General features: G+C 42.1%; 1 protein-coding gene across 1 annotated transcript in view; it reads left to right on the forward strand.

Moving 5' to 3' along the window:
* Window positions 1-13,495, forward strand: part of TMIE (transmembrane inner ear) — a 109,630-nt gene that overhangs the window by 85,614 nt on the left and 10,521 nt on the right. The window contains exon 3 of the mRNA XM_063450839.1: window positions 6,187-6,336. Coding sequence (XP_063306909.1) covers window positions 6,187-6,336 — 150 coding nt within the window. The remainder of the gene's footprint in view (window positions 1-6,186; window positions 6,337-13,495) is intronic.

Raw genomic sequence — 13,495 nt, forward strand, 5'->3', positions numbered from 1 at the left:
ACAAGAAGACTGTCTTATTTACACAGACTGATTTATAAACACATTTATTGTAATTAATAGACACCGTACTGGGAGTATTATTGCTGTGGAGCTCTGTTATACACTCAGTCACATTACTGGGAGTATTATTGCTGTGGAGCTCTGTGATACACTCAGACACATTACTGGGAGTATTATTGCTGTGGAGCTCTGTTATACACTCAGACACATTACTGGGAGTATTGTTGGTGTGGAGCTCTGTTATACACTCAGACACATTACTGGGAGTATTATTGCTGTGGAGCTCTGTTATACACTCAGACCCATTACTGGGAGTATTATTGCTGTGGAGCTCTGTGATACACTCAGACACATTACTGGGAGTATTATTGCTGTCAAGCTCTGTTATACACTCAGTCACATTACTGGGAGTATTAATGCGGTGGAGCTCTGTTATACACTCAGACACATTACTGGGAGTATTATTGCTGCGGAGCTCTGTTATACACTCAGACACATTACTGGGAGTATTATTGTTGTGGAGCTCTGTTATACACTCAGACACATTACTGGGAGTATTATTGCTGTGGAGCTCTGTTATACACTCAGACACATTACTGAGAGTATTATTGCTGTGGAGCTCTGTGATACACTCAGACACATTACTGGGAGTATTATTGCTGTGGAGCTCTGTTATACACTCAGACACATTACTGGGAGTATTATTGGTGGGGAGCTCTGTTATACACTCAGACACATTACTGGGAGTATTATTGCTGTGGAGCTCTGTTATACACTCAGACACATTACTGGGAGTATTATTGCTGTGGAGCTCTGTTATACACTCAGACACATTACTGGGAGTATTATTGCTGTGAAGTTCTGTTATACACTCAGACACATTACTGGGAGTATTATTGCTGTGGAGCTCTGTTATACACTCAGACACATTGCTGGGAGTATTATTGGTGGGGAGCTCTGTTATACAATCAGACACATTACTGGGAGTATTATTGCTGTGGAGCTCTGTTATACACTCAGACACATTACTGGGAGTATTATTGCCGTGGAGCTCTGTTATACACTCAGACACATTACTGGGAGTATTATTGCTGTGAAGTTCTGTTATACACTCAGACACATTACTGGGAGTATTATTGCTGTGAAGTTCTGTTATACACTCAGACACATTACTGGGAGTATTATTGCTGTGGAGCTCTGTTATACACTCAGACACATTGCTGGGAGTATTATTGGTGGGGAGCTCTGTTATACAATCAGACACATTACTGGGAGTATTATTGCTGTGGAGCTCTGTTATACACTCAGACACATTACTGGGAGTATTATTGCCGTGGAGCTCTGTTATACACTCAGACACATTACTGGGAGTATTATTGCTGTGAAGTTCTGTTATACACTCAGACACATTACTGGGAGTATTATTGCTGTGGAGCTCTGTTATACACTCAGACACATTACTGGGAGTATTATTGGTGGGGAGCTCTGTTATACACTCAGGCACATTACTGGGAGTATTATTGCGGTGGAGCTCTGTTATACACTCAGACACATTACTGGGAGTATTATTGCTGTGGAGCTCTGTTATACACTCAGACACATTACTGGAAGTATTATTGCTGTGAAGTTCTGTTATACACTCAGACACATTACTGGGAGTATTATTGCTGTGGAGCTCTGTTATACGCTCAAACACATTACTGGGAGTATTATTGCTGTGGAGCTCAGGTATACGCTCAGACACATTACTGGGAGTATTATTGCTGTGGAGCTCTGTTATACACTCAGACACATTACTGGGAGTATTATTGCTATGGAGCTCTGTTATACACTCAGACACATTACTGGGAGTATTATTGGTGGGGAGCTCTGTTACACACTCAGACACATTACTGGGAGTATTATTGCTGTGAAGTTCTGTTATACACTCAGACACATTACTGGGAGTATTATTGCTGTGCAGCTCTGTTATACGCTCAAACACATTACTGGGAGTATTATTGCTGTGGAGCTCAGGTATACGCTCAGACACATTACTGGGAGTATTATTGCTGTGGAGCTCTGTTATACACTCAGACACATTACTGGGAGTATTATTGCTATGGAGCTCTGTTATACACTCAGACACGTTACTGGGAGTATTATTGCTGTGGAGCTCTGTTATACACTCAGACACATTACTGAGAGTATTATTGCTTTGGGGCTCTGTTATACACTCAGACACATTACTGGGAGTATTACTGCTATGGAGCTCTGTTATACACTCAGACACGTTACTGGGAGTATTATTGCTGTGGAGCTCTGTTACACACTCAGACACATTACTGGGAGTTGTATTGCTGTGGAGCTCTGTTATACACTCAGGCACATTACTGTGAGTATTATTGCTGTGGAGATCTGTTATACGCTCAGACACATTACTGGGAGTATTATTGCTGTGGAGCTCTGTTATACACTCAGGCACATTACTGGGAGTATTATTGCTGTGGAGCTCTGTTATACACTCAGACACATTACTGGGAGCATTATTGCTGTGGAGCTCTGTTATACACTCAGACACATTACTGGGAGTATTATTGCTGTGGAGCTCTGTTACACACTCAGACACATTACTGGGAGTTGTATTGCTGTGGAGCTCTGTTATACACTCAGGCACATTACTGGGAGTATTATTGCTGTGGAGCTCTGTTATACACTCAGACACATTACTGGGAGCATTATTACTGTGGAGCTCTGTTATACACTCAGACACATTACTGGGAGTATTATTGCTGTGGAGCTCTGTTACACACTCAGACACATTACTGGGAGTTGTATTGCTGTGGAGCTCTGTTATACACTCAGGCACATTACTGTGAGTATTATTGCTGTGGAGATCTGTTATACGCTCAGACACATTACTGGGAGTATTATTGCTGTGGAGCTCTGTTATACACTCAGGCACATTACTGGGAGTATTATTGCTGTGGAGCTCTGTTATACACTCAGACACATTACTGGGAGTATTATTGCCGTGGAGCTCTGTTATACACTCAGACACATTACTGGGAGTATTATTGCTGTGAAGTTCTGTTATACACTCAGACACATTACTGGGAGTATTATTGCTGTGGAGCTCTGTTATACACTCAGACACATTACTGGGAGTATTATTGGTGGGGAGCTCTGTTATACACTCAGGCACATTACTGGGAGTATTATTGCGGTGGAGCTCTGTTATACACTCAGACACATTACTGGGAGTATTATTGCTGTGGAGCGCTGTTATACACTCAGACACATTACTGGGAGTATTATTGCTGTGAAGTTCTGTTATACACTCAGACACATTACTGGGAGTATTATTGCTGTGGAGCTCTGTTATACGCTCAAACACATTACTGGGAGTATTATTGCTGTGGAGCTCAGGTATACGCTCAGACACATTACTGGGAGTATTATTGCTATGGAGCTCTGTTATACACTCAGACACATTACTGGGAGTATTATTGCTATGGAGCTCTGTTATACACTCAGACACATTACTGGGAGTATTATTGGTGGGGAGCTCTGTTATACACTCAGACACATTACTGGGAGTATTATTGCTGTGAAGTTCTGTTATACACTCAGACACATTACTGGGAGTATTATTGCTATGGAGCTCTGTTATACGCTCAAACACATTACTGGGAGTATTATTGCTGTGGAGCTCAGGTATACGCTCAGACACATTACTGGGAGTATTATTGCTGTGGAGCTCTGTTATACACTCAGACACATTACTGGGAGTATTATTGCTATGGAGCTCTGTTATACACTCAGACACGTTACTGGGAGTATTATTGCTGTGGAGCTCTGTTATACACTCAGACACATTACTGAGAGTATTATTGCTTTGGGGCTCTGTTATACACTCAGACACATTACTGGGAGTATTACTGCTATGGAGCTCTGTTATACACTCAGACACGTTACTGGGAGTATTATTGCTGTGGAGCTCTGTTACACACTCAGACACATTACTGGGAGTTGTATTGCTGTGGAGCTCTGTTATACACTCAGGCACATTACTGGGAGTATTATTGCTGTGGAGATCTGTTATACGCTCAGACACATTACTGGGAGTATTATTGCTGTGGAGCTCTGTTATACACTCAGGCACATTACTGGGAGTATTATTGCTGTGGAGCTCTGTTATACACTCAGACACATTACTGGGAGCATTATTGCTGTGGAGCTCTGTTATACACTCAGACACATTACTGGGAGCATTATTACTGTGGAGCTCTGTTATACACTCAGACACATTACTGGGAGTATTATTGCTGTGGAGCTCTGTGATACACTCAGACACATTACTGGGAGTATTATTGCTGTGGAGCTCTGTTATACACTCAGACACATTACTGGGAGTATTATTGCTGTGGAGCTCTGTGATACACTCAGACACATTACTGGGAGTATTATTGCTGTGGAGCTCTGTTATACACTCAGACACATTACTGGGAGTATTATTGGTGGGGAGCTCTGTTATACACTCAGACACATTACTGGGAGTATTATTGCTGTGGAGCTCTGTTATACACTCAGACACATTACTGGGAGTATTATTGCTGTGGAGCTCTGTTATACACTCAGACACATTACTGGGAGTATTATTGCTGTGAAGTTCTGTTATACACTCAGACACATTACTGGGAGTATTATTGCTGTGGAGCTCTGTTATACGCTCAAACACATTACTGGGAGTATTATTGCTGTGGAGCTCAGGTATACGCTCAGACACATTACTGGGAGTATTATTGCTGTGGAGCTCTGTTATACACTCAGACACATTACTGGGAGTATTATTGCTATGGAGCTCTGTTATACACTCAGAAACGTTACTGGGAGTATTATTGCTGTGGAGCTCTGTTATACACTCAGACACATTACTGGGAGTATTATTGCTTTGGGGCTCTGTTATAGACTCAGACACATTACTGGGAGTATTATTGCTATGGAGCTCTGTTATACACTCAGACACATTACTGGGAGTATTATTGCTGTGGAGCTCTGTTACACACTCAGACACATTACTGGGAGTTGTATTGCTGTGGAGCTCTGTTATACACTCAGGCACATTACTGTGAGTATTATTGCTGTGGAGCTCTGTTATACGCTCAAACACATTACTGGGAGTATTATTGCTGTGGAGCTCTGTTATACACTCAGGCACATTACTGGGAGTATTATTGCTGTGGAGCTCTGTTATACACTCAGGCACATTACTGGGAGTATTATTGCTGTGGAGCTCTGTTATACACTCAGACACATTACTGGGAGTATTATTGGTGGGGAGCTCTGTTATACACTCAGACACATTACTGGGAGTATTATTGCTGTGAAGTTCTGTTATACACTCAGACACATTACTGGGAGTATTATTGCTGCGGAGCTCTGTTATACGCTCAAACACATTACTGGGAGTATTATTGCTGTGGAGCTCAGGTATACGCTCAGACACATTACTGGGAGTATTATTGCTGTGGAGCTCTGTTATACACTCAGACACATTACTGGGAGTATTATTGCTATGGAGCTCTGTTATACACTCAGACACATTACTGGGAGCATTATTACTGTGGAGCTCTGTTATACACTCAGACACATTACTGGGAGTATTATTGCTGTGGAGCTCTGTTATACACTCAGACACATTACTGGGAGTATTATTGCTGTGGAGCTCTGTTATACACTCAGACACATTACTGGGAGTATTATTGCTGTGGAGCTCTGTTATACATTCAGACACATTACTGGGAGTATTATTGCTGTGGAGCTCTGTTACACACTCAGACACATTACTGGGAGTATTATTGCTGTGGAGCTCTGTTATACACTCAGACACACCAACAATATGGAGCTCCTAGAAAAGAGGGACATTAAAATAGAAAAGATGGACATTAGGAGAGAAAAGAGGGACAGAGGCATAATTTGGTGTTTTAATTAATGAACTCTATAACAAAAAGTAGAAGACGGGTATTATACAGTAAAACTTGGCTTACATTATCTACTGTTTAACATACTGTCTAATTATACATGCAAATAATATTGTAATATTTTACTTAATTACAATTATTATTAATTTCCCTAATATTTGAACATTAATTATTTTTTGAATATTTGTTTTTTTGTTTATTTTGTCAACTCTCTTCCACAAAGTCATCACACTATGCTGCATTTTTAAATGCCGGATTCCGAGGACCAAGAAGGAGATTGAAGCACGGTACGCTCAGCGCCAAGCAGGCAAAGAATACGCTGACAAACTCGAGAGTGTTCCTCCATTAAACGAGTTGACAGAAATCCCTGGAGGTAACATTTTTACATTCTATTATTATTATTATTGCCATTTATATAGCGCCAACAGATTCCGTAGCGCTTTACAATATTATGAGAGGGGATTTAACTATAAATAGGACAATTACAAATAAACTTACAGGAACAATAGGTTGAAGAGGACCCTGCTCAATCAAGCTTACATTCTATAGGAGGTAGGGTGTAAAACACATTAGGACAGGAATTTGCAATCAAATAAGGTGGGCTGCCCTTTAGGAGAGGGCAAGAGACAGGTATGTGAGGTAGGGGTTAGTCTTGGAGGCCATAAGCTTTCCTAAAGAGATGGGTTTTAAGGCACTTCTTAAAAGATGCAAGACTAGGGGAGAGTCTGATGGCGGTAGGCAGGCTATTCCATAGGAAGGGAGCCGCCCGCGAGAAGTCCTGCAAGCGCGAGTTGGCCATACTGGTGCAGACAACGGACAGGAGGTGGTCACGGGCAGAGCGGAGAGACCGAGAAGGGACATACCTATGGATCTGTGAGGAGATATAAGAGGGGCTAGAGTTGTTCAGTGCTTTATAGGTGTGAGTTAGTACCTTGAATTGACTCCTATAGCATACAGGAAGCCAATGTAAGGACTGGCAGAGGGGTGAGGTGTGAGAGAAACGACTAGAGAGGAAAATCAGTCTAGCAGCAGCATTCATTACGGACTGTAGGTGTGCAGTATGGCTTTTGGGAAGACCAATCAGGAGAGGGTTACACAAATCCATGCAGGAAATTACTAGAGCATGGACAAGCTCCTTGGTAGTATTTGGTGCAAGAAAGGGGCGGATGCGGGCTATGTTTTTAAGATGGAATCTACAGGATTTGGCAACATGCTGGATGTGAGGCTCAAAGGTGATACCAGAGTCAAGTATGACGCCAAGACAGCGCGCTTGCAAGAATGGACTGATGTTGGTACCACAAACTTTAAGGGAGAGCGAAAGAGGAGGATCAGTATTAGGAGGAGGAAAGACAAGGAGCTCAGTTTTTGAGAGATTAAGTTTCAGAAAGCGGGAGGACATCCAGTCAGAGATGGAAGAAAGGCAAGCAGTGACACGCTGCAGGACGGCAGGAGAGAGGTCCGGGGAGGAGAGATATAGCTGGGTGTCCTTAGCGTACAGGTGGTAGTGGAATCCAAAAGAGGTAATAAGTTTGCCAAGAGAGGCAGTATAAAGAGAAAATAGAAGGGGACCAAGGACGGAGCCTTGGGGGACTCCAACCGAGACAGGGCGAGGGGAGGAGGTATCATTATAAAAAGAGACACTGAATGAGCGTTGGGAGAGATAAGAGGAAAACCACGAGAGGACAGAGTCACAAAGACCAAGCGATTGAAGAGTTTGAAGAAGGAGAGCATGATCAACGGTGTCAAAGGCCGCTGAGAGGTCAAGAAGAATTAGTATGGAGTAGTGGCCTTTGGATTTAGCTGCGATTAGGTCGTTAGTAACTTTGATAAGGGCAGTCTGTGTAGAGTGGAAAGGGCGGAAGCCAGATTGAAGGGGGTCAAGGAGAGAGTTGGAATTGAGGAAATGAGACACACGGGTAAAGACAAGTCTTTCCAGAAGCTTTGAGGAAAAAGGGAGCAGGGATATGGGACGGTAGTTAGAGAGGGTGGATGGATCGAGGGATGGTTTTTTTAGTATAGGTACTACAGTGGCATGTTTAAGGTCAGCAGGGACGATGCCAGAAGAGAGCGAGCAGTTGAAGATGTGTGTTAGAGGAGGCACGAGACAAGTGGAGAGAGATCTGATAAGGTGAGATGGGACAGGATCGAGCGGGCAAGTGGTGGGGCGAGAGGAGCAAAGAAAAGCAGCCACCTCTTGGTCAGTAGCTGGGGGGAATGTCTGAAGGGTAGGAAAGGCATGATCTATGTGTGGTTGAGTAACAGAATGGCAAGGAGGGGAGAATTCTTTCCTTAGCTGTTCAATCTTGTCAGTGAAGTAACATGCAAAGTTATCAGCAGTAAGGTTAGTTTTGGGGGTGGCCACAGCAGGGCGAAGAAGAGAATTAAAGGTGTCAAAGAGACGCCTGGGGTTGCGGGAACATGAGCTAATGAGAGAGGAAAAATAGGACTGTTTGGCAAGGGCAAGGGCTGCACTGTATGAACACAATATGAATCTATTACATTTTATTTACTTGAAAGTAGCCAGAATACAGTAGGTCCCCTCGGGGCATTCTTGACCCTGCAAACAGGCCAAAAAATAAAGTATAAGAGACATGAACTGAAAACTAAAAAAAATGGTTAATTGATGACTCACCCTATGGGAAATCGAACAGTTAGAAAGCCTCAATGAGTCTGAAATCCCTTTTATTGTTAAAATGAACTTCGCTTATTGTGCCTGGAGTCGTATATGCTGTACCTTACTAAAGAGGTCAAATAAATGTTCTACAGTAGCTGTACTGATTGAAACCAGGGAGCCTGTCTCGAACTCTGGTTCTTGACTTTTTTTGGGGATGGAACTAATTTATTTATTAATATAGTTGGCGTTGCGTAGCTAGTTGTGGAGGTGGTTTGTTATGAGTGTAGTGGCAGAATGTCAGATAAGTAATTAGATGGTAATATGTTTATTTATTGTGTTGAGAAGGTTTACCACATTAGATGAAATGACTGCATGCATTTAAAAAAGTACCTAATAAAATACATGCACACATACAGATGCTCACACACATATATTTACCGCGGTTAAAAGAATCGTATCGTAATCAATCAAGAGGCTCTGAATTATGTAAGTGGGTAATTAGCAATTAATGCTAATCCCTGAAAGGAGGTATGTGTGTGATCAATCTGCTAATTGTATAGAGAACCTGTTCACCCAACGTTAATGCAAACAAACAGAATAATAATCGTGAGGTTACATTTTCAAGAATGAAGTATTTAATAAATTAACATCTCAATCCATCCACAATCATTTTCTATTTTACTATTTTAATTTGCTTGTTATTATAGGCTCATTCTGGTGGCGAATGAATGCAGGATTTGTTTAATTCTGACAAATTAATAGAAAAGCACAGTGGGATTCAGACCACGTCTCAATTTCTTCTATTCTTTGATACTAATAAGCTTCCGCATTTATAATTTGTGCTGGTGAATAAAATGGTTATGCTGTGGGGACATTACTATCCCGACATTCAGAATCTCTGTACGAGATGTGTAACATTCACTACATTTGTCACAGATTCGCTCATATGAATAAACAGACGAGTGCAGAATAATGAAAAGGTTTATAAAGTAAACGCAGGCTTACTGTTATAATGTCATCTTTATTGTAGAGTCTTGCCAGAAGATTAAAGAGAAATTGTGACCTTTATTTTTTTGTCATTTTATATATTTTTTCATTTAAATAGAAAGAATACTCAAGAATGATGCCGGGTCTCTTTTTAATGCATTAGTATTATTAATATTTATAAATTTCCAACAAATTCCACAGCGCTGTACAATGGGTGGACTAACAGGCAAGTATTTCTAGCCAGACAAGTTGAATGCACAGGATCAGAGGGGGTTGAGGGCCTTGATACTAAACATTAAAGAACAAAAAAAATAAGCATAAAAACGATACAAAGAATAATTCTAAATGAAATAATTCTTGACTTTGAAACGCCTATATTTACAGCATTAAGATGTGTAGCGTCTGCAGTGAATGCTGCCCAGTCCAAGGAGTGGCTGAGAAGTTTTAAAACTAACTCTGGTGCCCTCATACCTTTCTACAGAAGATGTGGGCAAACGTGACACAGAAAGAGCAGCTAAAGGCACATTTTAATTGACAAATTCCATTGGTGGCTCATTGAAGAGTTCACTGGTAATTTGGTGTGAAATGCACCAAGGCTTTAATGGAGTTGTCGATAGTCTCTTAGCTTTCTGTACTCATCCTGCGATTAGTTTCAGTCATTAAAACTATGAAGAAAGCTACCTGCACAGGATAATAGAAGCAAGACAAACTATAACAATTTATGAGCACCCCATAAACAGGTTGGGTGCTCAAGAAATATTGTTCAATAAATGTGCCTAACTAACACATTTATCAGCCTTTTTTAATGTCTAATATATGAATCCGATGTTAGTATAAGGGAGGTACCAATCACTGTAATAACACGCTTGCCCTTGATAGGCTATTGCTGCCCAGCCATTAGTAATACTCCACCCATGGGCAACAAGTGGAGATTCTAGAACTTGGCATAAACAGATCACTGTCCTACCATGCACCCACCTGTAGTCAGCAGGTAGGGACTCTATTAAAATAAAATGTGGAGGTGATATCCCAGTGCCTTTTTCTGCCATCATGATGGAGCCAACCAATAAAATAATACACCCCTTACCCTACCCATTGTCAGTGTGTGGGAGCTAAAACTTTTATAATTAATTATATTAATAAAATTAATGATTAATTAGGCATACTTAATTAATAGCCATGGTGTAATTTAATCTTGAATGCTTTTTAAACGATCTCAAGAACATACCATGGGACACATTAAGTCTAATACCAGATCTAGACTCTGCAATTGCATTTTTTCAGTCCGAGCTCTTGCATTTTTGGAATTTGCATGCCCCTCTGCGTAAAGTGCAACTAAAAGGGACACACCTGCCCTGGGTTACAGCTGACCTCATTTAAATGTTTCGAGATTCGCTGTGGTCAAAGTTCAAGCGTACTGGCTCCATGAACGATCACTGTACTTACAGACAATGGCGAAATGCATGCACAAAACAAAAATGGCAAAGGCCCAATATTTCTGTGACAATTCGAACAACAACCTATCAAACCCAAGAAACTTTTGGAAAATCATAAATAGCATACAAACCCTAAAAATCCACTCCCAACGCTCCACTGTCAAAATGGATAACCAAACACTGGAACACCCCCTAGATGTAGCAAATGCCTTTAATAATTATTTTGTTGGATGTGCTGCCACCCTGGTTGCTAAGATAATAAATGACACTCATTTTCAGACCACAAATAAAGATCAGGCCCTGCCAAATCTTCCAAATCCTCATATAGAGAAATTAAAATTTAGACCTGTGCCTATTAGTGTCATTAATAAACATCTTAATAATTTAAAAATTAAAAACCTGTGTGAACCAGATCAAGTCCCAGAAATAGTGCTGAAGCTCAGTGTGCCAGCAATTGCTAAACCTGTCATCAGGATACATACCCAAACTTTGGAAGACTGCAAATGCAAAATCAATCAGGCTTTATTCCAAATCACTCAGCTACGACTGCCCTCTTAAAAGTTTGCAATGACATCCAAATTGGCATGGAACAAGGAGACCTAACTGGAGCTATCTTCCTTGACTTTGCCAAGGCCTTTGACACAGTAGACCATCACATTCTGTTGCAAAAACCTAAAAACTCAGGCATTGGTGATCGTCCGCTAACCTGGTTTCGATCGTACGTTTCAGACCGATTGCAATATGTGGCCATTTCTATTAGCGCTTTCCTCCCTCTTCCAGTCACATGTAGTGATCCCCAAGGCTCCATACTCGGCCCCCTGCTATTCACATTATTTTTAAATGATCTTCCCAACGTCTGCAAATCCTCAACTGTACACATGTCTGCAGACAACACCTACGCTAGTAAACCCAAGCTACCGCAGCTTGAGGCTGTGCTCCAAATCCGATTCACAGAGGTAGAAAAGTGGATTGCGCAATGATCTTTGGAACTGGAACCTAAATTACGTAAACTACAAAATCAACAACTGGACTAGCTGAATGCGCAGAACAAATTCATCAGAACAAATTCATCAGAACAAATTCATCAGAACAAATTCATCAGAACAAATTCATCAGAACAAATTCATCAGAACAAATTCAAATAGCAAACTGACAGCAGTCTGCTTTTTTAAATATCTAGGTATGTTGCTAGACCCCAATCTATCCTTCGGCCTTCACATTGAAAAAAATCTCTTCAAAACTTTACCCAAACTAGGTGCCCTGTACAGAAACAAATCCTGCCTAAGCCCTACAGTAAGGAAACAGAGAGTGCAACAAATGCTAATGCCGGTCATTGATTATGGGGATGTAGTGTATGCACCCGCACAGCAAACCCACCTTAATAATCTTAAAGGGACACTATAGTCACCCAGACCGCTTCAGCTCAATGAAGTGGTCTGGGTGCCAGGTCCCTCAGGTTTTAACCCTTCAGATGTAAACATAGCAGTTTCAGAGAAACTGCTCTGTTTACATAGCAGGATAATCTTTCTGACAGCCGCTAGAGGCGCATCTGCGACGCTTGATCTGAAATTCGCATCCAGCGTGCAGAGCGTCCATAGGAAAGCATTGAGGAATGCTTTCCTGTGGACTGTTATAATGCCCACGCGGCTCTTGCCGCGCATTCACATTCCGCTCCACTCGTGAGCTGACGTTGGCGGGGGCGGAGAGGTCACCAGCGCCGAGGGAGCCCGGCGCTGGATTAAGGTGGGCTGCTGAAGGGGTTTTAACCCCTTCAGCACCACAGGAGGGGGACCCTGAGGGTGGGGGCACCCTTAGGGCACTAAAGTGTCAGGAAAACTGCTTTGTTTTCCTGACACTATAGTGATCCTTTAATACGTTATATAATTCATTCTACCGCTTTGTACTAGAATGTAATTACTTTACCCACCTCTGTGACATGTTAAAAGAGCTAAACTGGCTATCGCTGGAATCCTGACGCACTCTTCATCTTTCCAGCCTTGTGCATAAGAGCATTTCTGGAAAGCTCCCACCCAGAGTAGAAAGGCCAACCCCCGGAGTGGATAAGGAGGGGGAGCATGACTGCTGCCCGGAGAGGTTGCCATGGTGACAAAAATTGATACAATGTTTGGGATGAACTTGGACCGGGGTCACTGGGAAATACTTACCAGACCACTGGAGAGCACGCTGAGGGAACCTAGCAGTGCTGTTTCTGGTCACCTTAAAAAAAGAAAAACTGCTGTTACTGTTTTAAAACTGCTGTTCCAGAATTTTGCCACTGCAGTTAATAACCTAACATCATGGCTCATGTCCCTGACATGCCCAGAGAGGCTCTACTCACGATTTTGCAGGCCTTTCAGAGGACACACGGCGCAGAGTCCTATGCTGCACTGCTTCACAGCGTCCAAAACACCCAGGAGTCTCAAGAGGGGTCGGGGCCCACCAGAGGACGTCGTACCCGCCGTTCCAGGCCGCCATCCAGATTGTCTCCCAGTCCG

This window comes from Pelobates fuscus, chromosome 4, assembly GCF_036172605.1.
Source record: "Pelobates fuscus isolate aPelFus1 chromosome 4, aPelFus1.pri, whole genome shotgun sequence".
NCBI lineage: Eukaryota > Metazoa > Chordata > Amphibia > Anura > Pelobatidae > Pelobates > Pelobates fuscus.